The following is a 27,205-nucleotide window of genomic DNA, read 5'->3' as shown; positions in this document are numbered from 1 at the left end:
ATATCTCTTAAGGCAGCCACACAGCTCACAGTGACACCTCCCTCCCCAGCACAGCATAAGGGTGGAACAGTAGCAAAATATCTATACACATAACTTGCAGAAGAATCATGCCTGAGTAACATGGAGGTGGAATTATGACCCAAATTGGGCAAACAGACTTGTTTTCCAAGTCTGTTTTCCCAAGAAAATGGAATTTTGATGTGAGATGCATAGAGGGTGAGTTGTTTACAGCCCACCAGGAGGACAGTTTATGGATTCCGACCAGTGAGTTTCCCAGAGTTTCCCTGGTTATTCAACAGTTCCCGAGATTCCATGAGATACCCCAGTATCCTTCCACTAAAGTCAACTTAACTAGCTGGAGTTGTTGTTTGCAACCAGAACCTTAACTACTACACTTCCCCAAATAGCTTTCTCTCATGTTATTCCTTTGTGTTCCTTTCTCTCCACCAAAATAGCAAAATAGAAAAAAAATTGGGCTTACCAAGAATGCTGTGATATTTTGACTCACTGAGCTTTGGCTGTTTCCCTGCATGAAATTCCCTTCTTCTTCTTCCTGAAACCTTGTTCAAGGATACTTCAACTATGATACTTACCATTGTCAACCCCTACTTACTTGCTTTGATTTGGAAGGTCTTCCACTGTGCCCTGTCATATCAAAATCATGGCACTTACCATACTGCACTATGTAGTCTTTGGTTTACTTGCCTGTCTCCCCCATTAGATGGCAAGCTCCTTGATAGTAGGGGCTACTTCCCATCTGACTTTATTTCTCCAGTTCTTTATTACAGTACCTAGTGCCCAGGAGACCCAGTAAGTAAATAGATAAATGAGTAAACAGTTTCTGCTTCAATATGAGAACATAATTAAGCTTACCTGCTTGAGGAATGTGAGGAAAACAGCCAATGTAAAACAGCCATACCCTTTCTAGAGCTGATGACAGCCAACTGGTCCCAAATGTGGAAGTCCAGCGAAAAATCAGCACAGCCACCTACCCAACCCACAGTTGACTTAGAAGGTAATTCCAGAAGAGCTGTCCAACTAAGGCAGAGACTCCTAAGAAAAAAGGTATAGTTATTGTTGTAACCCACTGCCCTTTTGGTGGCTCCTTAGGCAGCATTTTTGTGGCAATAAATAGCTGGTGTAATATCTCTGGGTTAGATTTTACCTGAGGATCACCAACTTGAGAGCTTTGTTTGCTAAAAAAAAAAAAAGGTTTTAAATCCAAGGATTGCTTTTACAAATCCCACTGTGAATGTGAAGAATGGATATATTTATAAGCCAGTTGAAATAATATTTCTCACTACTTATGTTTTAAGATTAGTAGATGCCATTTTTTAAAAGAATAATTTAAAATTTAAAAAAATTTAAGGGATAATCAAAAGTAAAACCACCAATAACTTCTTTTTTCTAGCACACACGTTTGCATTTCTATTGAGCCTTTCTCCATGTACATATGTATTTTCACGTTGTTCTAATAACAATGTTGTATTTTGTTTTAATATTAGAGGAAAATTACCATATTCATATATAATATTCATAAGTATTTTCATGCCTACATAAGTTATTCAAATAGATTTACTATAATTAATCATTGTTTCAATTGTTTTTAAAAGTTAAATTAATATTTTTCTATTAGCAACAATATAGCAAATAGTTTTTTCTTCTTTTGGTATTACTTCTTCAGGCAATAAACATTGTCTTTCTTGTTTATTGCCATATCCCCTCATAACCCCAGTAACTAGCAAAGTATATGGTAGACACTAATAAACATTTCTTGAATGAAAGCAATGCATGAATGAGCAAATGGAATTTACAGAAGTAGGCTTTCTAGTTCCATCTGCTTCAAATGCTTTTTAAACAAAATTAGCAGGACTGAATTAGATCCAACATTCACACCATTTGAAAGAAAAATTTATTTGCATCACAATTTTAACTTATCATCTATAGATAAAGAGATTTGTTATTCACCTCAAAATCTGAGTTAGTTGCATAGTTGACCCACAGGAATGCATCAGCTTTAACTGAAAAGAACAAAAAAAAAGAATTCTAAGGTTTTTGTCCATGAACTGCTTGTACAAATATACTGGATACATACCATTTATTCCCAGTTCTCATCCTCCTTTACAACGCTTGACACTTTGGGCTACTTGTTTCTTTTTCTCAAAGTTGGTTGGTTGTGTATCTGTTTTTGTGACAGTGAATTTACACAGCTTCTCATGCTGTTTCTTTGACCCCTCCTTTGGTCTTGCCTGTGGTCATTCTCTAAATATTTCCTTAGTCTTCTGCTCTTCTCCCTTTGCAATCACTGTCTATAATCACTCACCTATAATTTGGCTTCAACTTGTCCTTTCTGTGAAACATGCTCAGATCTGTATACCTAATCCTGATCACTCCATCTGTGTCTTTTCAATATCATCCTCCTCCACTTCCTTGAGCTTCATTTTGCTTGTATTTTCAATCTACTTCTCTTCTCTGGCTCCTTTCCCTTGAGCTACATGTGCCTTTGCAATTTCTCCTTGACCCTGCTTCTTCCTTAAGGTGTTTTCTCACTGCTCCCTTTTCCTTTACCACCAAACTTTTTAAGAGTACTCTCTGCTGCCTGGCTCCAGTTCTCCCCCTCATTTCTCTTCAGTTCTTTGCATGTTGACTTCCGATCTCTCTTCCTGAACTTTTTTTTTTTTTAATTATACTTTAGGTTTTAGGGTACATGTGCACAATGTGCAGGTTTGTTACATATGTATCCATGTGCCATGTTGTTTTGCTGCACCCATTAACTCGTCATTTAGCATTAGGTGTATCTCCTAATGCTATCCCTCCCCCCTCCCCCCAACCCACAACAGTCCCCGGAGTGTGATGTTCCCCTTCCTGTGTCCATGAGTTCTCATTGTTCAATTCCCACCTATGAGTGAGAACATGCGGTGTTTGGTTTTTTGTCCTTGCGATAGTTTACTAAGAATGATGTTTTCCAGTTTCATCCATGTCCCTACAAAGGACATGAACTCATCATTTTTTATGGCTGCATAGTATTCCATGGTGTATATGTGCCACATTTTCTTAATCCAGTCTATCGTTGTTGGACATTTGGGTTGGTTCCAAGTCTTTGCTATTGTGAATAGTGCCGCAACAAACATACGTGTGCATGTGTCTTTATAGCAGCATGATTTGTAGTCCTTTGGGTATATACCCAGTAATGGGATGGCTGGGTCAAATGGTATTTCTAGTTCTAGATCCCTGAGGAATCACCACACTGACTTCCACAATGTTTGAACTAGTTTACAGTCCCACCAACAGTGTAAAAGTGTTCCTGTTTCTCCACATCCTCTCCAGCACCTGTTGTTTCCTGACTTTTTAATGATTGCCATTCTAACTGGTGTGAGATGGTATCTCATTGTGGTTTTGATTTGCATTTCTAAAACACAAAAGCAATGGCAACAAAAGCCAAAATTGACAAATGGGATCTAATTAAACTAAAGAGCTTCTGCACAGCAAAAGAAACTACCATCAGAGTGAACAGGCAACCTACAGAATGGGAGAAAATTTTTGCAACCTACTCATCTGACAAAGGGCTAATATCCAGAATCTACAATGAACTCAAACAAATTTACAAGAAAAAAACAAACAACCCCATCAAAAAGTGGGCGAAGGACATGAACAGACACTTCTCAAAAGAAGACATTTATGCAGCCAAAAAACACATGAAAAAATGCTCATCATCATTGGCCATCAGAGAAATGCAAATCTTCCTGAACTTTTACTTCAGTAACACTATCTTTGATCCCCTTCCAATAATGCCTCTCTGTGGCATCTCACACTCTTGCAACTCTCTCCCCACGACTTCCTTTACATAATGCTTTTTGGTTTCTATCAAATCTTTCCTCAAATATTTTCTTCTTTTTGCTTTCTGTCTTTAAACATTTTTCAAAAAATTCTACCATCCTTAAAGGTCTTTATCCAGTTTCAAAGCTAACAAATATTTACTGAGTGCCAAGGACTGTCTGGGCCCTGGGGATGCAGAAATAAACCAGACCCTCACGGGCTCTGGGTACTTACAGTCTAGCTTAAACAAACCCAGCTATAGAGGGAATTGTTACATAGCCCTACTATATGATCCCACATCTCCGCTGTCCAACTGTCACGGGATACATCCATTTGGATGGCTATTTCTTTCTCTCCATCCAAATCTACCTCTTCTTAGCTATCATTGTCCCCACCTCCATTATTATTTAGGCATGGTCCTCCTATCTCACAGTAGATGCAGGCAAAAGCGAAATCCTGTAAATTCTGTTTCCAAATGCCTCTAATTTGTTTCTTCTATCTTATTATCACCAAACTTTCTTTGTTCAGGTCTACATCATTACTGTTTTTACAATAGCTTAATAATTAATGTTCTTGTCTCTGTCCATTCCAGACCATCTCATATGCGAACTCAAACTAATCTTTTTAAACATTATTGTTTACGTCATCCCCCTTCTCAAAAATGTTCACTAACTCTTTCCACTGCTTACAAAAGGATCTCCAGACTTCTTAAAAGGATGTGGAAAGACTTGAGACTTTGTAGTCAGAAAGCTTGGGTTGCATTTCCAATTTGCCACTTACTCACTCTGTGACCTTGAATAATCACACTGGGCTTCAATTTTCCCATCCATCAATTGGGATTAATGACTAGTTATAAAGACCAAATATATGAGAAAGTGCTTTATATTTTTAAAGTCCTATAATGAATATAACCTTTTTTCCTTTTTTTTTTAAATTTAGAGATAGTTACCAAATTACAAATAGCTTCAGCTTTGGAGTTAAGTAACAACCTGGTTTGAAATTTCAGCTCCATTACTTATTTGTGAGACTTTGAACAAATTAGTAAACTCTCTGAGACTGTTTTCCCCCCATGTCAAAACACCTATTTTGCATGGCTATACGGAAATTAAATGAAATAGCAAATATGAAAACTTTTGGCCCAGTGTATAATTCATATCAGGCACCGATCTGTTTTCTTTTTGCCCTAACCTACTTTTCCTGCAGCATATACCACTACACCTCTTTACAAACCCTATTAATAGAGCCACTCTAGACTACTTTATTTCCCCAAGCCATACAATGTACTTTTGTGTTTTTTCTTCAGCTACATGCTCTTTCCTTCTCTATCAAAATTGTACTCAATCTTCAAGGTGCAGTTAAAATATTCAGTCCTCCATAAAACCCTTTGTACTTCACAGCTAGTGTGTTAATTACTTCTTCCCATGCATTCTTAGCCTGTATATTTTATCACAGTATTTATTTCAATCTGGTTTATATTCTGCTTCTCCCACCAGATTATAGGGTCTTCAAGAACAAGGTGGGAGTTATATTCATCTTTATTTCTCCCACATCATAGTCAGGACACTAGACAGTTATTGAATGAATGTAGAAACCAGATGCTGTCTTCTCTTTACTTTCTATAGGACACCACTTCTATAGATGCCTGCCCAAACATGTGCAAAAGCAAGCAGGTCTTCTCTAAACAGCTCCCTTTCAACTCCACTGTTTTTGACAGTGACACTCCCCTACCCCTAGTCTGAGGCTAAACTTTTTTTTTTCCTTTTTTTGAGACAGGGTCTCACTCTGTCACCTAGGCTGGAGCGTAGCAGCGTGATCATGGCTCACTGCAGCCTCAGCCTCCTGGGCTCAAGTGATCCTCCCACCTCAGCCTCCCAAGTAGCTAGGATCACAGGTGTGCACTATCACACCTAGATAACATGAAAAAAAAAAATGTTTCATATATATGCATTCTCTCTGAAACTCTTAAAGCTTAATAAGGAGATGTTCTCTTTGTCCTTAAAAGCCTATTTATAATACAGATACATATAGTGTACTGTAAATAACTATTTAAATATGGGCTACGGATTAGCATATTTTATGACATATCACACTGGTATTTATATCCAATTAAATTTCTCTCAGCCACATATGTAATAAACTAGTTACATGGTTCATTACTAGTTGAAGACTGACCAAGCCTGATAAAGATGATAATAGACACTAACATTATATAACACTTCACACTATAAAAAGTACTTTCACACAACTCTCATTTGATTTTGAATCCTGTGTGTTACATAATATTTCTATATCTGAACTGAAGAAAATGAGGCTTGGAGAGTGACTTGTCTAAGTAAAAAAAAAGCTGGGACTGGAACCTACAACTCTTTACTACACATTCAATTCTGCTTATGCTACCACAGAAGCCTGTAGCAATAAACTATTACTGAAATAATGTGTGCTCTACTCATCTATTTAGCATAAGTCTATAAAGAACATAAATGTTACATGAAAAAGCAAAGTTATTATAGTTTTTTCAGGAGAGACAAGATAGGGGTCAGTGACACTGTGACAATTTGGGACATTTTTTGCCAGCCAGCTTTTTCAGATTGATAAACTTGTTAAGGTCAAGATAAATTTAGGCACCATAATAAATCTTTAAATAAACAATAAACTGACAAAAAAAAAACCCACCACTTCATAAAGATTTTTTTTTTTTTTTTTTTTGAGATAGAGTCTTGCTCTGTCTCCCAGGCTGGAGTGTAGTGGTGTGATCTTGGCTCACTACAACCTTTGCCTCCAGGGTTCAAGCGATTCTCCTGCCTCAGCCTCCCAAGTAACTGGGATTACAGGTGCCCACCACCACACCCAGCTCATTTTTGTATTTTTAGAAGAGGTGAGGTTTCACCATGTTGGCCAGGCTGGTCTCGAACTCCTGAGCTTAAGTGATCCGCCCACCTTGGCCTCTCAAAAGTGCTGGTATTACAAGCATGAAGCCACCATGCCCAGCCCGAAGAAAGTTTAATTAAAATACTGTTTTTAATCAAAGAAATTTTGTTTTGACTAAATTTAGTAGCACTGAAAAAGAAGTGTCTACACTTCAGAAATTAAAGAACCAGTAAGTTGTCCTGGAGAAAATGCTAAATGAAAAAACAGCGTAATAAACTGTAATGTCTTCTTGAGAGCAGCATATAGGGCTCAGACAGAACGTTTTAAGAAAACATTGTCAACAAGCCAGTTGCCATCATATGTATCAAGAGTAATGAATCTGATGAACCAAAGTGACAAAATGGATTTCAACGGTGTCTTGTTTAGTTTTTAGAAATTCCAACATCCCACTATTTATAGTATAGCCTCTTCTTCTACATGACAGTATGACAGACTCAGTTTTTTGTCTTTTTTTTTTTTTTAATCTTTTTTGAGACAAAGAATCTTGCTCTGTCACCCAGGCTGGAAGTGCAGTGGCACAATCGCAGCTCACTGCAGCCTTGACCCCCTGGGCTCAATCGATCCTCCCACCTCACCCTCCAGAGTAGCCGGGACTACGGATGGCTGCCACCAAGCCTGGTGAAAAAAAAAAACCCGTAAGTGTGTCATACTGTCATATAGAAGAGGAGGCTATACTGTAAACAGTGGGATGTTGGAATATATATATAATATATATATATATTTTTTTGTAGGGACAGGCCTATGTTGCCCAGGCGGGTCTTGAACTCCTGGGCTCATGTGATCCCCCTGCCGCAGCCTCCCAAAGGGTTGGTTTTACAGGTATGATGAGCCACAGCGCCCGGCTGACACACTTTTTTTTTTTAAATGCAATTTCTGTTTAGACCTTGACACCTGTTGATATTACTAGTCACTATGGAAAGAAGCAAAAACAGTTAAGATACTCTAACACTTTTTTTCCCCTGTAGAAGCCAACAATGGAATACACCATTAAAACTGTCTAAATGGGAACCTTCTAATATAGCTCATTGTATGCCATGCATTTCCACTACGTTGGAACTTACTTCTACTTTTCTACTTAGCCATTAGGCGACTTAGTTGCCTCTAGGCAAGTAACTTCTCTGAATGTTTCATTTTCCATGAAGTTTAAAAAAAAAAAAAAAGGTGGAGGACTTTAGAGAGCTTTGACCCGAATAAGGTCTATCAGACTTCTTCAAAAGCTTTTTCTCCAGACGACGTAGAAACAGGCACACGGGGTTCTGCTTTCCCCACCTCTCACTTCCAAGCCCAGGTCCCATTCTTCTCACTTTCAATCCTCATTTGGGCTCCTAAAGGAATAGCAAAGAGAGTTATTTTATCAATACCAGCGCTCCTCTGTCCCCAAATCCAGCTAGGGAAGGGTTCAGAGGCCTCAGCTACTTGAGAGAGGGTAGAGATGATCTTTCCTCGCCCATCTACCTAGCCACCCACCCCTTCCCAGATCTAGCGTCCGGGCCCCAGACCAAGCGCGTGCTTGGAGCTCTCCGGTACAGTGACGCGCGCTTGCCCGGCTAGGGCCCCTGTGAAGGAATAGGATCCCGAGGTGCTTGCCAGGACCGTAGCAGGCGGAAGCTGCTGGCAGCGCGAACGGGCGGCTCCTGCCGGCGTGGGTGGGGGAAGGGCGGCAGCCACACCCGGAAGTCGGTCCGGGAGGGAGGGGGAAATCTGAGGGAACGAGGCTTCCGGTGGCGCAAAGGGTGTCGGGAGCGGCTTCCTGCAAACCTTCCCTGGCTTCTGGAGGGACCACCGTTGCCGCCGCTTCGGCTTCCACTATCTGCGTTCGGGCTACGCGGCCACGGCGGCAGCCACTGCGACTCCCACTGTGCCTGGCTCTGTCCATATTAGTTCCCAGGCGGCCGACGCCGTTCCAGCAGCGGCAGCGGCAGCGGCGGACATGTTGTGAGGCGGCGGCGCGGGTGTCTGAAGGATGGTTTGGCCGAGGCGGCGGCAACGGCTGCTGGCGGCGGCGGCAGCGGCAGCGGGGCCTCGGGCTCTATAGAGCCGAGCCCGCTGGGTACCCGCCCGGTACCGCGGCGAGGCCAGTGCCCCTGGATCTTGCCTCTGCTCCGACGTCGTTGGGGACCAGTTAGGCGACAGCGCCCGCCCCTCTGAGGAGACACGAAGGTGGTTCCCAGCCTCTCAGATTTCCGGACCACCGCGCTTTCCCCTCCTCAGCCTGGGCTGTGCTCTCTCTAGAATCCTCAGGCCCCCACTTTCTTCCCAAACTCATCCTAAATCTCTCACACACGCGAGTGTTCCCAGCCCTCAAGCCAGCTGCTCCTCCGTTCATTTTCTGCACCCTCTTCGCAAAGCACCCCCCGGGATCACTCTCCGAGGGCGGCTTTTTGAGAAATCTCCGTGGAGTAGTGGACCAGAGCTGGGGAGTTTTTAAAAGCCGGGGCGCGAGAAACAGGAAGGTACTATGGCTTCCTCGTCTGGCAACGATGATGATCTCACTATCCCCAGAGCTGCTATCAATAAAATGATCAAAGAGACTCTTCCTAATGTCCGGGTGGCCAACGATGCTCGAGAGCTGGTGGTGAACTGCTGCACTGAATTCATTCACCTTATATCTTCTGAAGCCAATGAAATTTGTAACAAATCGGAAAAGAAGACCATCTCACCAGAGCATGTCATACAAGGTAAGTTATGTGTGGGAATTGGTTTGAATGAGGTTCTAGGGTAGCAGTCTGTTAATCGCGTGACCCTTTCGTGTTAAAGCCTTCATTCCTCTTCCCTGGTAAGTAACTTAATGAAAAAGCCAGACTGGCATGTAGGCAGCCGGTGCTTTAAAAACAATCCCTTTGTAGCATTTTTGCAGTACTTTTCATCCAGCGAATACAGGTAAGGAGTGCAAACATTTAGGTCAACGTCCCCAAAACAAGGAAGAAGAGTGATCTCACTTTACAGCCAGGTAAGCCGAAGCAACAGGAATTGCTTGCCTGAAGTTGAACTTAGATAATTAAGGAACGCAGAAGTTCTTTGGAAAGTTAAAATTCAGACGGAGGAACTTCAAGCATGGGTGGAGACAGAGCACCCCTTCCCCACCTGACCTTTTACCAATGTAGAGGAAAAGATTTATTTTCTGAACACATGAGTTAAAAAATTCTTAACATACAATGTGTTCAGCGTTGTCAAGTTTATCGTTGTTGAATAAAAGGAGTATGTTTTCTGCTCTAAAAATGGTTTGATGGTATGTTCATGAATGAGTTACCAAAGCGCTCCTGTTCCATTCTGTAAGAAAAGGGTGAACTTTAAATTTTCGTTTTTTTCTTTTCGTTTGCTTTTATGTCGTTTGCTTTGTTCTATTCTGGGGAGGTAAGTTTTAAAATCTTTGATTGAAAGTTTATGCAAGTTTTTTTTTTAACGGAAAATTTACCCGTCCTTTCCTGCTGTCATTCCTATTTGAATGTATACACGTAGGCTTTTATGGAACAGCACTTCTGAAAGCTTCAACAGTTTCTTTTATCCTGGAAAGGATTTGGTCCCGTAATAGGGATTTGGGGGACTGTATTCTGATGGTTTCAGAGAGGAGAAACATATTTACTAGTCATAATGTTTCGGGAATGTACCTTTTGCGATATTTTTACATGTACTCTTGTGAAAAAGTTGTGCTCAGTTTGAGGTGAGAACTTGCCTTTCGTAATAATCTAATTAAAATTTTTGATTGCTTGTGAAATCAGGGAAAAAATGGTTAATTTTAATGATTTTGATAGGCAAGTGGTTGTCTGTCACTTAATTTTTATAATTTAACTTTTTAAAACGTGACTTTCCTGTTGTACTGAAGTAGAGAACACATCTGCTTATATTGACCATATCCAATTTACTGTCAATATTGACAAAAGGATTAAATGATTCATTTTTAATTCTTTATGACGTCTTGAAAGTAGTTCTAAAATATATCCTGCCATTTCAGTACATAAGGAGAAAAATCCCTAGGAAAAAGCATATTTGATTCTTAAAACTAGTACTAGTTTTTTTTTTTCTACTTGTTTGATGTGCTGAATACTCTAGCAAGTAAAATGAAAGCCAAGTTGTCTATTTTTTCCCTTGTGTATTTATTTTTACATTGTATGTGTGATTGCTGTCATAAGTCTTTCACAAGATTATCCAGCACAGATAGCTATAATTTCTTTTTACAACTCATGAAAAGGAAAAAGAACCTTTTATCAACATTGCCTTTCTAATGAAAATTGCAAAAGATTTCAACAGGGTCTGCCTAAACATTTGTTTACACTACAGAAGTGGGGATCGTTCCAAAAACCTAATAACACATTACAGTCTGTCTTCTTGGGGAGAGTTGCTTCTTTTCTAGGGTATATTTAGATTTCTGATTGACATGATGGAATAGAAGTGCAGCTGTAGCAAGCAGTATGCTAAATAATTCAACTATGGAATATGCTAAATTCAGTTTAATGTGTGAGTCAGAAAGCTATAGTGAAAAAGCATTTCCATTGTGTAATGAAGATGATTTATTTGTTTTTAAAAATCATATATTGACGTGTTACCTTAAATTTAAAAATTTACCTTTTTTTCTTGTATTATGCTGTTCTTAAAAGTGGACAAGAATCTACATTTTCGCCCAAGAATTCTCCCTAATTGGGGTTGTAGACTTTATACATTTATAATCTCATATTGCTTAATTATTCCAAAGAAGTTTTGTTTTGAGAGATTACATTTTTAAAGAAATTCTTAAGGTTTATGTGTTTTAGGTGTTTGAAGTGTGTTTCTATACACTAATCATAATAGATAGGACATTTTTATACTTTTCTGTCAGCATTGATTAGGAATGTAGAATATATCCAAATGGAATAATGTACATTTTAAAGTGGTATGATTCTCACATGTTGAAGTTTGGGTTTTTAGTGATAAGTGTAATGAATTAGACTTTGCTTCAGGACATTTCACTTGTTCGTTTCCCACCTTTATCTTGTCTGAGCAAATTCAGCATTCTGAGATAGTTCTGTAAAATGCATGTTAAAGTTGAACTAATGTTATCACCAGTAAATCTATGAAATAACTTAAATTTTTTTTTCTGTTTTGCTTATTTTGAGTTTAAGAAAGTAGACTTGGTATTGAAGACCATAGATACATGAATAGAGGGAGTTCTAAGCTATAAAAGGTGTTCCTGTTTTGTTGCAGTTTTTTGTGAACACGTATCCTTGAATGAGTTCTAACATGTTCTGTTGCCTTGTAGAAAGAATTGACATTGAGAGTCAGCTGTAAGTTCTGCACTGAGAATTCTTTAACCTTAGGAAAATCTTTTAACAAAGGTTTTCTTATTTATGTACAAATAATACTTGATTTCAGGTATTACTTGTAATTTTTGAGAATTAGTCAGGGGTTAAGAACCTTACATGAAATATCTCCCCTCACATTTATGAGAATTGTAACCGAAAGTAGTAAAAGTTTGAAAGAGTATCTGAGAATTTGCATCTTCAGCCGTTGAGTTGCTCCAAGCTGTCTTATGTTGAAGGAGTTTTTAAAAAATTCCTGTCCTTCTCACACTGGTACCTTTGTAAGATAACACGAAAATAGATCACTGGAAAAGATGAGGAAAAGACCAACACTCAATTTTTTACTATTCGATTCAATAGACATAAAATTATTTTGTTAAATTGCAATGAAGGTACTAAAATGCTTTGAATTTCCATACTTAACTAATGTCAACCATTAGGAGCAGTTCTGGCATAAGTCCATGGACCACAGTTTGAGAACCTTTGCTCTAAAGTCTAAACCACAGTCTCTGTTGGAAAGTGGACGTAAGTAGTAAATAATCGTTTATACAGATATTTTTTTCCGAAGGGACACATCTAATTTGCACTGCAAAATTTATCACATAATCAAATGCTTTTCAAGTTAGGATTTTATTAATACTTTTCTTAAAATTAATATATCTTTTGTTTCCGTTTTCCTTCTGCCACCCCACAATTACTTATTGAATACTACCAAGTATTTGGCATCGTGCTAGATACTACTAAGGATATTAAGGTAAATGATACTCAATTCCTTCTCTGCCATTAGTCTCTCATTGTTGTCCAAGATTTCCAGTAGTGACACCATGGAGGACATGGTTCTTAAGGGTCTTCAGAAACCTTTGCCAGGCTAATGAGCCAAGAAATCACTTTGGCCTACATCCTCTTAATGTATTTTATGTGAAATACATTAGTTGCTTCCTTCCCACAAACAAAAGAAAATGGAGAAATAGAGAACGCTGATTTATATATTTAAAAGGTACTGTATATCACATAATTTTAAAAATGAAAAACGTGTTTTATGCATATGAAGTATAAAGTGATTCACATAAATTCATGTTATGACAGAACCTTTCAGGAATACATCACTTTGTAAAATAAGATAAGCCTATATGAAGATTATTGTTGCTTGGAAGAAATTTTTACTTTTTTTTTGTTTTTTGAGTAGCTGTCTTGTTAGCATCTGTCTTTTAAGCTGAAAAATGTGCTAAGTATTTTTTCTCCTAATGTACACCATGGACTTTTCTGGTTGTAGTTTTGAGATACACGGCATAGGGTGACAGATAGTGATGTGTGTTAGTTTTTCTCACAAATGTTTAAAAAAAATTTTCTGTTTTAGAAAGATGAGATCCTTAGAAATAGGGCCATCAATAGTGCATAAGGTCTCTTTGTACAAATTAGAAAAAGGCACTCCTTCCTTAAAAAGTATTACTACTGTCTGCCAGAAAAAGTATCACAGTAAACATACGAATTTATGGTATTTACAATAAGAATGGCCCTCTAGTATGTTGTGTACTGAACAACCTACCTAACTGTATGTAAATGGTGGCCCTGCTTGGGAGTCATTTCTTTTATCCTTTAATATTCTCTTTGTGTAAAATGGGAATGATAACTAATACATGATAGCAAATGATGTAAAATATCTCTCTATTTAGAAGGTATTATGTCCAGTTATTGATATCTGTTAGCCAAATGTGTTTAAAATTAAAGTCAATGAAATTTTTGAAATTAAATTTATGGCTGCTCCTTTTCAACCATTTTATTGAGAGTATAGTTTTTACATATGGCAACTCTTTGAATAATATTAAATATTAACCTCGGACCTACTTGCCAGTTTCTTGAAAGCAGTGTTCTCATTCACAGCCTTGAATGTTTTTAAAGGTAGTTATATATTAAAAATTTTTTTTAATCCAAGCCTTCCATGGTTAAAAATACCTTGGATTGGATTTTCTTTTTTTTTTTTTTGAGACAGAGTCACGCTGTCAGGCTGGAGTACAGTGGTATGATCTCGGCTCACTACAAGCTCTGCCTCCCAGGTTCAAGCAATTCTCATGCCTTAGCCTCCTGAGTAGCTGGGATTACAGGCGTGTGCCACCATGCCTGGCCAATTTTTGTATTTTTTGTAGAGACAGTGTGTTGCCACGTGGGCCAGGCTTGTCTCTAACTCCTGACTTCAAGTAATCCTTGCGCCTTGGCCTCCCAAAGTGCTGGGATTACAGGCATGAGCCACCATGGCCGGCTGGCTTGGATTTCCTTAATGTATAGTATAGTAATTTATGGTATTTTGAAGGGTTGTCTCTCCATTGTGTTGATTTGTTAATTTTATAAATTTAATATTTTATAAATATGCTCGTCCAGCTTGAATTTAAATATGATATTGTATAGCTATACGTTCATTTAGGTCCTGTACACTTATGAGGGTACTCTTTTAAATTTAAAATAAAAAATAAAGATGAGAAATACACAGTCTGAGTTGTTTAAGCGATTCTTATGTGCTAGACACTGTTAAGTGCCTTATATTAATTACCTGTTGATTCCTACAACCCTAAAACTAATAACAATGTGATATTTATTGCTTTATTTTTAATTTTTAAGAGGCAAGGTCTTGCTCTCTCACCCAGGTTGGAGTGCAGTGCCACAGTCATAGTTCACTGTGGCCTCAAACTCCTGGGCACAAGCGATCTTCCTGCCTCAGCCTCCCGAGTAGCTGGGACTACAGGCGCCTGCCACCACGCTGGCTAATTTTTTTGTATTTTTAGTAGAGATGGGGTTTCACCCTGTTAGCCAGGATGGTCTCGATTTCCTGACCTCATGATCTGCCTACCTTGGCCTTCCAAAGTGCTGGGATTATAGGCGTGAGCCACCATGCCCAGCCATGTTGGTGAATTTGATATACAGAACTTAGAATAATGCCTTTCTGAAGTTTTTAGGAAGGTCAGGGGAGGTGAGTTAACTTAATAATAGGACAGTACTATGCTTTTTGGCATCAGATTATTTCTAAAGAAGGTTGATGAAAACAGTTTAACATTTGAAGTAATTAAAATCGTAAATCATTCAAAATGTCTTAAAAACCACAGTTTGCATGGGCATGTAGATTTGTAAAGGTGTTTTTGGCATTCTCCCAGAAGTGCAAATCCGTGAAGTTAGAAGTGAGAACATATATACTAAAAGGAGTCTAGTTCAACATAATGATTGAAAGACTTCAAGAACTGATGACTTAAATTGATTTACTGTGTTTTTCACCACCTATATTTCATCAATGGTTCACAATACAAAATATGCCTTTGGGGCATTAGTCAATATACCAAAACTATAAAATATAATTTTAAATACCATGAGCCAAAAGGAAATTTTATGCCTTGTCTTTTCTGGATTATAGAAGGTATTTAGGGTGTGTGATTTTTTTTGTTGTTTTTTGAGACGGGGTCTTGCTCTCTCATCCAGGCTGGAGTACAGTAACGCGCAGTCATGGCTCATGACATCCTCAATCTCCTGGACTCAAGAAATCCTCTCACCTCAGCCTCCTGAGTAGCTGGAACCATAGGCACAAGCCACCACACTCGACTAATTTTTTTACTTTTTGTAGAGACGAGGTCTTGCCATGTTGCCCAGGGTGGTCTTGAACTCGTGGACTAAAGGGATCCTCCCACCTTGGCCTCCCAAAGTACTGGAATTACAGGCATGAGCTACCATGCCTAGCCCATTTTTTTTTCCTTATAAAATTTCCTTTCTAAATATGAAAAGAGGAGAAAAATCTTTATTAGTGCTTCTTATATCCTTATAGTCTTCTTTCAGCTCAGTTTTTTTTGCCACATCATTTAAATATGTTTTTATTTTTCCTGTTAAGTTTTATTTTCAAGAGAAACCTGTTGGCTGACTGTAAGTGCTGAATTTCATGACTTTTATTTCCACCAGTATTTTTTAAACTTGGCAGTTTGAGTATCTGCTAAAAATAGCTTCCTGTTGGTATATTGGACAAAAGAAAAACTTCTGTTCTTTTATTCTGTCCTACTGGGACTTAGTAGAGAATGTGTTACCAGCCTACTTTTTCTAAGTCAAATGACACAAAATGTTTTTTCTTACTAAAACCATATGTTCTTATAATGGGCTTTTTTTTTCCTTCCTGCTTACAGGAAGTGCTTTAGTCTTTTAAAAATTAGTCAGAATGAAAAGTGAAGGCATGTGCCTTGGTTCTTCAAGTTTTAACTGATTTGCCACCTAATATTTAGCAGATTGATAAATCTGATAAAATATTTGTCTTGGCTGCCCAGACAATTGTTGTACATCTATAAAATAGGTAAAATTATTCGAAAACAGCAAAACATTCCCCTCCCCCAAAGAAAAGCCCACAAAAACTTCATGGTCCACAGGTTGGCGGAAAGCTGTTTTATCACCCTTTCATATTTTAATATGTTCATTTCTCTAGCACTAGAAAGTTTGGGATTTGGCTCTTACATCAGTGAAGTAAAAGAAGTCTTGCAAGAGTGTAAAACAGTAGCATTAAAAAGAAGAAAGGCCAGTTCTCGTTTGGAAAACCTTGGCATTCCTGAAGAAGAGTTATTGAGACAGCAACAAGAATTATTTGCAAAAGTAAGTAATTTATTTAAATTATTTTCCTCTGCATCTTACCCTGTTTGCTAACTGAAATTGTTTCCTAAATTGACAGACATACCCAGAGGATTCCCTTTTTCTAGGTAGTTGATTATAGAATCTGGTGTTCAGAGCTGACCAATTTGACTCTGGTTTATGTGAAAGTAAATATTTGCAGCAGTCTGTTTTCTAAAGAGAACAACTCCAAATACCTATTGAAGTTTCACTTTGATATTTTTTCAGACAGAATGACCATTTTAAGGCATGAAAAGTATACCTAAATATTCTTAAGATTTAGAATGATGAGCTGATGAGAAAATACTATATCAAATTTTATGATGCGTGACATACAAGCAAAATTGATTAATATCAACTGTGTAGTTAAATTAGGTCTTTAATATACACGTTTGAAGCATTTTAATCTTAAAAAATATTTTAAAGCTAGTAGAGCAAAGGGAGAAAATTTCTTCTTCCTTGCTTGTAATAATTCTAATATCTAGACTCTGAAGGATTAGAACCAAATACTAATATTCTCTGTTTCAAAAAGAAAAGGGAGGGGAATTGGTGGCAAGGCTATTTTTTCCCTTCTAAGTTCTGGCCTCTCATTTGAAATTGTAAGGCAGCTTTGGATTGAATAGAAGAGAAGCTGTAGTAACCATTAGAACTGCGAAGTATCATTTTAGGTAAACTCTTCCAGGTTAGTCCTGTAGCTGATCTCTCTGCAGCCATAACAATCAGTTTGGTTTACATCAAACTGCATTTTAGTTTTAAGTATTGTTAGTCACTAGACACCAAGTACCATTTAAACTTAAGATAAAAAGAAAAACTTACATTTATTAAGTTCTAACCACGTGTTAATCACATTGCCAAGTAATTTTCCTGCATTATCTCATTTAATCCTCACAACAACTTATCATAGGCACTAAAGAGGAAAAGCAGGCGTGAGTACATGCAATGTTATAATCCATATGAATATGAGGTACGAAAGAAGAGGTGTTGATGTTTTAAAAACATTGATGGCTATTTATTGATTTATGCCATTGCAGACCATCTAGAGAATGCTAAATTAAACATTTAGTGACAGAAGATTTTCTCCTGGATACTTTAAATACATAAAAACTTGGCAGAGTTTTTATGAAATACAAATTTTATTGTATTCATTTACATATTAAGAAATAGACTCAGGTGGAAAAACTTGCTTAAAATTATTTGTCATTTGTTCTACAGTTACTTACTGAAGTCATTACTATTTACCAAGCATCGTGCTAGGTGCTAGGCTTACAAGAGTGAATAAGGAGACAGGGTTCCTGTCATTATAGAGCTTAGTCTACTGGGGAGGATTGAGTGGGAAAGATTGACTTAAATAAAACAGTAAGTTCAGAAAGTTAGGAAGTGTTGGAGTCTATATTTAAACTTAGGTATTTTGGCCCAAAAGCCTGTACTGTTTCTACAATACCATGCTGGTGCTCTAGCCTCCATTTTATCTGCTTAAACTTATTATGGGGCTTTTAAATAGAATATGTGTTATCCTTGCCAGGGCAAAATATAAAGAAATAATTGACTGCCTGCTGTATCTGTCTTCACCTCTCTATCCCTATTATCTGTTTTTTATTCCTCTTTTTTATCTCCCTTGTTTCTTACCCTGGCTTATGTATGAAGATCTAGTATTTCTTTACTATTGTGAGGATGACCAGCGGAGAGGTAAAATTATAGCAGTTGCCTAGTACTTCTTCCCTAGAGCACTGAAGTTCTAAATATGAAAGAATGGATAAGTAAATACACCTTTTTTATCACTTCATTTTTTAGACTTTAAATATTAACACGACAGTCTCATTTGAAGCTAGCAGCAAATATTTGGAAGGAGGGAACCTTTCATACATCAAGATTAAAGTTAACTTTAAATTATAAATGAGTCATTTTAATATGTGGGAGTGAGAGTCTTAAAACATAATGAAAACCTCCTAAAGAAAAATGAATTAGGAAATATATGCCTGCTTACCTGTCTTTCACATGCCAATTTTAGAAGAAAAATACTTGGGATGGATTGAGTAGGGGGCAAGAGAGAAAAAAATAGAGTAAGTATCACTGAAAAATGTTCAATTTGTGGAAATGAATACAAATCAAATTTTATCAATCAACTTTTTTTTTTTTTTTTAAGAGACAGGATCTCACCCTGTTGCACAGGCCGGAGTACAGTGGCTATTGACAGGCTTGATCAGGCACACTTCAGCCTAGAACTCCTGCAGCCTCACGAGTAGCTGGGACTATAGATGTGCACTAGGGAGCCCAGCTCAACAGTTAGTTTTAAAGGCATAGAAATGCTTTTATGTTCAGAGAAAAGTATCAGAGCTGATACAGGGCCATGGCACCTAAAAGTCAATTAAATTGGAAATGTAACTAGTACACAACTTTGCAGACCATTGAATGAACTACCAAATCAAGCACCTTTGCAATAAAACCTTTGTAGAGACTTGAAATTATTTGAATTTTTTCCATGTCACAAAATTATACCAATTTGTAGTTGATTAGACCACAAAATATAGGTATGCCTAAGTTGGGTGAATTTACATATTTGATTTGCCCTGCAATTTTCTTATGAACTCTTACAATTTTTTTTTTTTTTTTTTTTTTGAGGTGGAGTCTTGCTCTGTTGCCCAGGCTGGAGTGCAATGGTGCTATCTCAGCTCATTGCAACCTCCGCCTCCTGGGTTCAAGCGATTCTCCTGCCTCAGCTTCCCAAGTAGCTGGGATTACAGGCATGCACCACCACGCCCGGCTAATTTTTGTATTTTTAGTAGAAACAGGGTTGCATCCTGCTGGCCAGGCTAGTCTCAAACTCCCAACCTCAGGTGATCCGCCGCCTTGGCCTCCCACAGTGCTGGGATTACAGGCATGAGCCATCGCGCCCGGCCTTAAAATGTTTTTAGCGAAGCTCTTTTAGTTGGTTTTGAACTCTGTGTATTCCTGCCATAAAAGTAAATATGCTAGTGTGTTAGAATCAACTATTTTTCCTATTTCTTTACAAAAATGGATGACAGTCATTATTAGGGAGAATGGCTGGTTTCTAATTTCCTAAGCAAAATAAAGTTTTTGTTTACTGTAAAAGTTGTCTTATCCTTGTTTTTTCTAATATCTATAGTCTTTTCCTTACTTATTTCTTCCTCTTTGCCTTTAACCATATGTGGGTCTTCTGCATCTCCTTGTATCCCCCAAACCCTTTCATCTTTTGCTATAATGATCTATGTTACCCACCAAGAAAGGTAGCACCTTCCTGTAGTCCCAGTTACTCAGGAGATGGAGGCAGGACAATCCCTTGAGGCTAGGAGTTCAAGGTTGCAGTGCATAACAACTATGCCTGTAAATAGCCACTGCACTTTAGTCTGGACAACATAGCAAGACCCCATCTCTAAAATAAATAAATAATGATCGGTGCTACCATTTTTTGAAAATGTACAATCACTTATTCCTCAAATTTAACCTCTGTCCTACCACAGAGACATTTAATCACCAAATTCAGTAATTTTTTTTCCTTTCAATTCTTACTCATCTGGTTTTTTAAAAATAACATTTAATGTAGACCTCTTCCTTTGTCTCTGATACTATGGCTACTTGGATAGCTTTCCCCCAAGGTAATAGCTTTTCTTCTTCCACTTCACTACTGCCACCTACACCAGCACCACCCTACTCCTGACCTTCAGTCAACAAATTTAAGTCAGAATTCGGTTAACATGTCCCTACTGTATGCAAGACATATGTGGTACTGTAGATATAAAAAAAATGAAGAATATATCATTATGAGACTGACTACTTGGATGAGGAAGATAACTATAATATAAGGCTGACCACTTATGAGAAAGAGATTCTGGCTGGGCATAGTGGCTCACACCTGTAATCCTAGCACTTTAGGAGGCCCAGGTGGGAGAATCACTTGAGCCCAGGAGTTTGAGACCAACCTGGGCAATATAGTGAGACCCTATCTCTGCAAAAATAGAAAGAAGGAGGAAAAAGAAATCCCAAGTATGGAAACATTACATCAAATTTTGGGGGTACAGGAGTATGCCAACTAGTAAGCAATTATCTTAGCTCCAGACCCACCTTTCTATGCTCTGCTTTGTGACTGGACCTAGTACTCTGCAAGCCACATGTTTCTTTGCTAGCTGACTCTTCATTAGACTCTTGCCAGTATGGGGCTCTCGTGGGAGATTGCATGGATGGAGGAAGAGAAAGGGCTTTCTCTTACTTTCTCTTGTCTTTCAGTTCCTTTGAACAACCCAGCAACACTTCTTCATCCTGCATCAGTTTTCCTGTAGCATAGACTGAACACAGTTTGCATTTTCTCTAATACATGACCACCCTGAACCCACACCCCATCCCCCCACTCTGGCGGTGTGGATCCCAACCCTTGGGGCCCTCGTCCAAGCGCAGATATATTAGTACTAGCTTATCTATGCCCATTCTTCCGAGGTCTGAGTTTCAGTTCCATGAAGTGGTTTCTTAAGCTTCTAAATTTTAAAAATTCCAGCATTTTCCTTTATTCCCTCAGTTTTAGGGTTGGTGGCTGCTTCCTGTAGCTGCTACTTTAATGACATCTTCATGTTCTCTTCCTGCCTTTTCAGCTCCCTAATAACAACTTTATACTTGTTTAACAGTTCTTTATATTAAATTTTTTCCATTCCAGTAACTCATGTGACTTCTATCTCTTGATTATACACTGACTGATACCAGGAGGAGAAAATAGTATTTCAGTTTGACTTGAAGGAAGGGTAGAATTTCAGTAAGTGGCAGGAAATTTCACATAGGATGAATGTCAGCATGAGTAAAGGTAGCAAAGATGAGGAAGTATGGTGTACATTTGGGAAACATTTTGTATTCTAGGCTTTTTTGAAGCACAAAGTACATGTTACAAAAAAAGACTAGAGAGAGGTTGGGGTAGACACTAATTTGGAAGATCTTGAACTCTAGGCTAGGAAATTTGGATTTGATTGATAACAAATGATTTTTTTAAAAAAATGAAATAATGACCTGATTAGAATTTACATCTAGAAATGTTTGGATAATAAAGTCATGACAGATTATTCAGAAGAGTGAGGATTGTACATGGTAAAATCTTAAATGTTACTGGTTATGCTGGGCATCAGTGTTTTCCTGTAGCATGTTCATTCAGAAAATACTGAGGGCCTTTGTGTTAGGAATGCAACAAAGAATATGGAAACAATCTCTATTCTCAAGTGTGGTGGAAAAAAAGGATATAAACTTAGATAATTCTAGAACAAAGTGGTTGGATATGGGAATGCATAGGGAATTATGGTATATGAAATAAAGCATAAAATAAGGCCTGGAAAGGTCAAGAAAGACTAACTGATTTGCATTTCAAATGATGACTAGGAATTAGCTATGCATAAAGGGGAGGGTATGAGTTGGACTTAAAGAACAATTCCAAGAACAGACAGAGAAGGAGAAAAAGATTATTTTGGCAGAGTCTAATGGGAAATTGTAAGACCTTTTTAAGAACGGGTTCGTTTTTTCCCTTTTGGTGTGGTTTTTCTGCAAACAGATGAAATTAAATTGTGAAGGAGCCTTAGCTGTTTCATAGGTAATTAATATGTATGCATCCTGGTTTCTAAAATCCTGTGGCTGTTTTTAATAGAGGATATATCAGATGAATGGATTTTAAGTAGTATCTTTTTACTAGTGTGTATACGGGAAGGATATGTATATTTGTATGTGTGTATATGCAAATGTGTGTACCAGAGAGGGAATGAGGGACACAGAGAGATAGGCATATAGTAGGTTAGGGAATTGTAATAGAAACTCAGAAAGAAATAACAGCGTAGCTACTGCATACATGTACAGTACTTCTTTCCTATGAGGTAGAGGTACTATACTAGATAACTTTTAAACCATATAAATAAATTTTAGATTGAAAAATGTTTATATCAAAGTTGTAATGTGAGGGTACAGAAGAGTCAAGTGAAATGAAAGGAAGAGAAAAGTAGAGGGAAAGAGCCAGGGAATATTGTGGGTTTTGTCAACTTTTTCAACTTCTTCAGTTGAACCGAAGGTCATAAATTACATGAAATAAAACAGGGCCATTTATAAGAGATCCAAGTTTGAGAAATTTCTTAGACCTGTGTGGTTAGAAAAAAGCAATCTCTAATTATATTTACCTGTAGAGTTTATGTTCTCCAAATGTGTGACAATTACATAGTAGTTGGACAATATTCAAGTATGGTAATAAACTGTCTGAAATTGGCCTAATCTACATTTAACCAAAGTGTATATATTGTGGGTTTATAAAAAATTGTTATCTTTTTTTATGTTTTGGGTGTTTAGGCTAGACAGCAACAAGCAGAATTGGCCCAACAGGAATGGCTTCAAATGCAGCAAGCTGCCCAACAAGCCCAGCTTGCTGCTGCCTCAGCCAGTGCATCTAATCAGGCGGGATCTTCTCAGGATGAAGAAGATGATGATGATATCTGAAATTCACCAGCTGAGTTTCTATTTCTTCTATAAATGTTTTTCCCTGCACAACAAAAACAGTGAAAGAAATGCTTATCTGTAATTTTGTATGCATCTTGGTGGACTTGTCATTGGTATTCTAGGGATGTCTGCTATTAAGTTTCATCTATTGTGTGCTATACGTGTAAAAACTGTCTCTTTGAACTATTGAAAATTTAAGGTTCAGTATATCAATTTTGAATTTTTAATGGTGTTTATGAAATTTTAGATAGCAGCGAGTCCTTCATTTGATCAATAAACAGTGTTACAGAAAACTTCAAGTTTATAAAAATACAGTGAAATTTATACAAAGCTCTAAATCTGCATTTGCATTTCCTCTGCCCTTTTAACTAAACTAAAACTTGTGAATTTTAAATTATTAAGGGGGGGTGCTGTGTGAATCAGTAGACATTGGACTGGGTTGGTGAAAGAGTTCAGTTCTGTAAGTATCTGAATTTGTCTTTTAAAATGAGTACATATATAGGCAATAAATATATGTGCTCAGATCAATATACTTGTTTAGAAAAACTTCAAGACATTCAAAAACTAGGAAGGAGTATGTTTAATAGTAGTTGTATAAATTTGGTGGTTATGTTTTTTTATTTTGTTTCTGTTTTTTGTAGAGGTAAAAACTATAGTTTTATTATAGCATAATTCATTTTGAGCTCCACTATGACATTTCAAAGACTGCCCAGTTTGGAAGTCTGTCATGATTTTTACTCTTTCACTCCAATTCAGTAATTGTTGATAGTATTACTTACCTAGTCCATCCATACTCATATTATTCAAATATATAGGTGGGACTTTTGAAACAATTGCATTGGTTCCCTTGGTTTAACTGAGGTTTATGAATATTCAAACCTTTGCTGGGGGAAAGAAATGAAACTTAATGAGTATGCTTGCTATGAGAAAGGGATTTTTAATTTAACTTGTAGTTATAGTTTACTTACTGTTTTTAGAATTACTTTTGCATTTTCCCGACTAGATGGCCTAGAGTCCAACATTACCTTTTGAGATGACATTATTGTCTCCATCATAATTAAGTGATAGCTTTAAAAAAAAGATTAGTTTTGCTTAAGAAGTTATGTTACAACTGATCAGCCCTATATGAATTAACTGATCAGCCCTATATGAAACATAAGTTGTGTTATAACTGATCAGCCATATATGGAACATAAATAGTTTCTACCTGCTTGTTAGAGAAGCTTTAATTTGGTTCTAATAAATAAAGTATGGTAGTGATTATAGGAATCCAGGATGTTGAAGAAATGGCATAGTGTCTATATTTTGGAAACAGAAAGGAAAAGTCACTTAAGATAGTATTAAGTAATTAAATTCCTATGTCAGTTGCCAAATCTTTTAAACGTATGTATTCACCAAGCCCAAAAATAGATTGTGGCTCCCAGGATTCCAATTTTAATTGGAGAGCTAAGTAAGTAAAGTTTTATAACTATTAGGTTTCTTAATGATCATATTTTGCAGTTTTAGTAAAAGGGAAATATTGTTATACATTTATTAAATATACTTCCCCCATGAAGTGAAAAGGTTAATTTTGCTGAAGGTTTTAAGTTGAAGTTACTTCATGGATGTCATACCCATGAAGTGCATTTGGATGAGATAGAAGAAATTGTTTTTTAAAAAGTTTAAGTACCAAAGGTAGTCTAGTCTAGAACAATAAGTTAATACGTGTTGGCTTTTCTAATTTGTACTGTAACATCCTTATACTTTCTATTTTAAGTATATCCGTTTCTTAGGTAAACAGCTTAGATATTTTCCACGCCTTTTTTTTTTTTCTGATGCAGAGTTCAGGTTAATTTTTTACTGCATCTGATAATGTATTATAAGTTTGAAGCCTAGTGACTTTTCATTTTGACATTCTTGTGATTTCATATGCTGTATTCTTCAAGCAATAAAATTGTTATGTGTTTTATAAATGGTTTTTAATATTTAATGATCTACAGAGAGATTTCTATTATTACCATTTTTACTAGTTTCAAGAATCTTAGGCCCAAAAGACATTTTGGTCGTTTAGTATGTAGTACCTGCCTTTTGTTTTTGTTTACGGTTATTTCAAAAAATGTGGTTTTACTTGTGTTTTTGTAATTTACAGTCCTAAGATCAAGGCATAACAAAGCTACTTATGCAATATTTTATTTTTAGGTTTTTTTTGTTTTTTTTTTTTTTAGCATTTAAGAGTCACTATTATGTTTTGCCAGTTAAAATTTTTTAAATCTTTTGAAGAGAAAAACAAAATCTTGAGCGTTCTTGAGAAATAAAGTTATTGTTCAGTAAGTATTTTTCCACCCCCTTGAATATATGTTATATATATTTTTCGGCAGATTATCAGATTAATAAGTGTTTAAAAGGCATCAGTTTTTAAAACTGCATATACCACACACACACAAAACAGTACACAAATAAAGGTTTTCACAAATTAAGCAAACTCACATACCAGTCTTCAGATCAAAACACAGCATTATGTGTACCCCAGAAGCCCTCCTCTTGCCCGTCTTAACACTATCTTCTTTCTTGCTGAAAGTTAACTATGCTGACTTTTAAAATCATAGATTAGTTTTGCCTGTTTATTTTATGTAAATGTAATCATACATAATACACTTTTTTTCATTCATTTTGTGAATATTTTAGTTTCTTGTTGCCACTGTAACAAATTACCACAAACGTAGTGACTTAAAACAACACAGATTTATTCTTTTATAGTCCTGGAGATCAGAAGTCCAAAAATCAGTTTCATTAGGCCTAAATCAAAGTATCAGCAGGGTTGGCTCTTTCTTGAGGTTGTGAAGGAGAATGTTTTCTTCCCTTTTTTGGCTTCCAGTGACGACCTGTATTTATGGGCTTGTGACCCCTTCCTCTCTATGATCAAAGCTTGCTTTTGTCATGATATCATCTTCTCTTCTATAGTCAGATCTTTCCCTGCCTCTACGTTCAGGGCTCACATGCATAAAGCAGGGATATTCTCCCTATCTCAAAATACTTAATTTAATCACATCTGCAAAATCTCTTTTGTCATGTAAGTGACATTCACAGGTTCCAGGGATTTGTATGCTGGCTATCTTTGGAGGCTATTATTCAACCTGCCAAAGTGAGATCCATTCTTATTGTTGCATGTATTTGTAGTTCATTCATTCTCATTGCTGTGTAGTCTTCCACTTGTTTATCCATTTTTCATTACATCCAAAAGTTATTCATTCTCCCATTGATAGTCATTTGAGAATTTTTCAGTCCTGAGCTATTATGAATAGTACTGTGGAGAACATTCTTATACATGTCTTTTGGTGAGTGTATACATTTCCATTGAGTATAAACCTAAGAATGGAATTGCTAGATTGTAGGGTGTGTGTATTTTCATTTTTAGTATTTACTGTCAAACAGTTTTCCAAAATAACTGTAAGGCACCATTTTAATGTGTACCCTTAATTACCCTAATGATCTTAGTGGGCTGAATTTCTCAAAACACCTAAATTGTACCAAATGAGTTATATTGCAGCAGGTATGTTGTTATTTAATTTCGTATAAGAGGAAAATAAGAGCAAAAGTAATTGCCCTTATTAACTGACACATTAGTATTGCATACTCATTAGGTTATTGCTCCTTAGAAAAAATGCGAATTTTAAGTAATCGTAAGTAGTATGTTGAATTAGTATGTTGTGGGAAAATCTGTGATTTAATTTTTTAATTGAATTTTAAATTTTGGGTTATAACCTCATTAAAATGCATGATATTTCCTTATATAGGTTTCTAAATTATGTCTGTCCAACTCATCTGTATCCAAATGGCCATCAGGAAGAATTATCCAATTCAGATTGCATAGGCACTGCCTTCCACTTTCCTCACTTGTATTTTTTTGTTGCTGTTTTGTTTTTTTCCTCTGTCCCCAACAATTTGACCACAAGTCCTACCCCAGCTCCTCTGTTTTTCACCATCCCCCAGGATATAAAGTGTCATGGTTAGGATCAGCCAGGGTGAAGAGAATAACATAAGTAGCCTCCTTTCACCTAAATTATTACCACTGATTCTTATCCTATTTCCTCAAAAGAAATGAGAAGACAAAGTAAGGAATA

At 37.0% G+C, this 27,205-nt stretch overlaps 1 protein-coding gene across 1 annotated transcript; it reads left to right on the top strand.

The window, feature by feature from the left end:
• Positions 1-8,470: 8,470 nt before the first annotated feature.
• DR1 (down-regulator of transcription 1) lies at positions 8,471-26,875 on the top strand. The gene is made up of 3 exons (XM_032155334.2): positions 8,471-9,422; positions 16,462-16,625; positions 22,959-26,875. Exons 1-3 carry the CDS (start codon positions 9,203-9,205, stop codon positions 23,103-23,105), a joined length of 531 nt encoding a protein of 176 aa, XP_032011225.1. The 5' UTR covers positions 8,471-9,202; the 3' UTR covers positions 23,106-26,875.
• Positions 26,876-27,205: the final 330 nt, after the last annotated feature.

This window comes from Hylobates moloch, unplaced genomic scaffold, assembly GCF_009828535.3.
Source record: "Hylobates moloch isolate HMO894 unplaced genomic scaffold, HMol_V3 SCAFFOLD_5, whole genome shotgun sequence".
NCBI classification, from domain to species: domain Eukaryota; kingdom Metazoa; phylum Chordata; class Mammalia; order Primates; family Hylobatidae; genus Hylobates; species Hylobates moloch.
This window is presented reverse-complemented; position numbering and strand designations above follow the sequence as displayed.

What these genes read in the sequence shown, in the direction of transcription:
- DR1 (XM_032155334.2), top strand. Translation starts at nt 9,203, where the DNA reads ATGGCTTCCTCGTCTGGCAACGATGATGATCTCACTATCCCCAGAGCT. An exon ending in ACCAGAGCATGTCATACAAG is followed by an intron (nt 9,423 to 16,461) that starts GTAAGTTATGTG and finishes TCATTTCTCTAG; the next exon opens with CACTAGAAAGTTTGGGATTT. An exon ending in AACAAGAATTATTTGCAAAA is followed by an intron (nt 16,626 to 22,958) that starts GTAAGTAATTTA and finishes TTGGGTGTTTAG; the next exon opens with GCTAGACAGCAACAAGCAGA.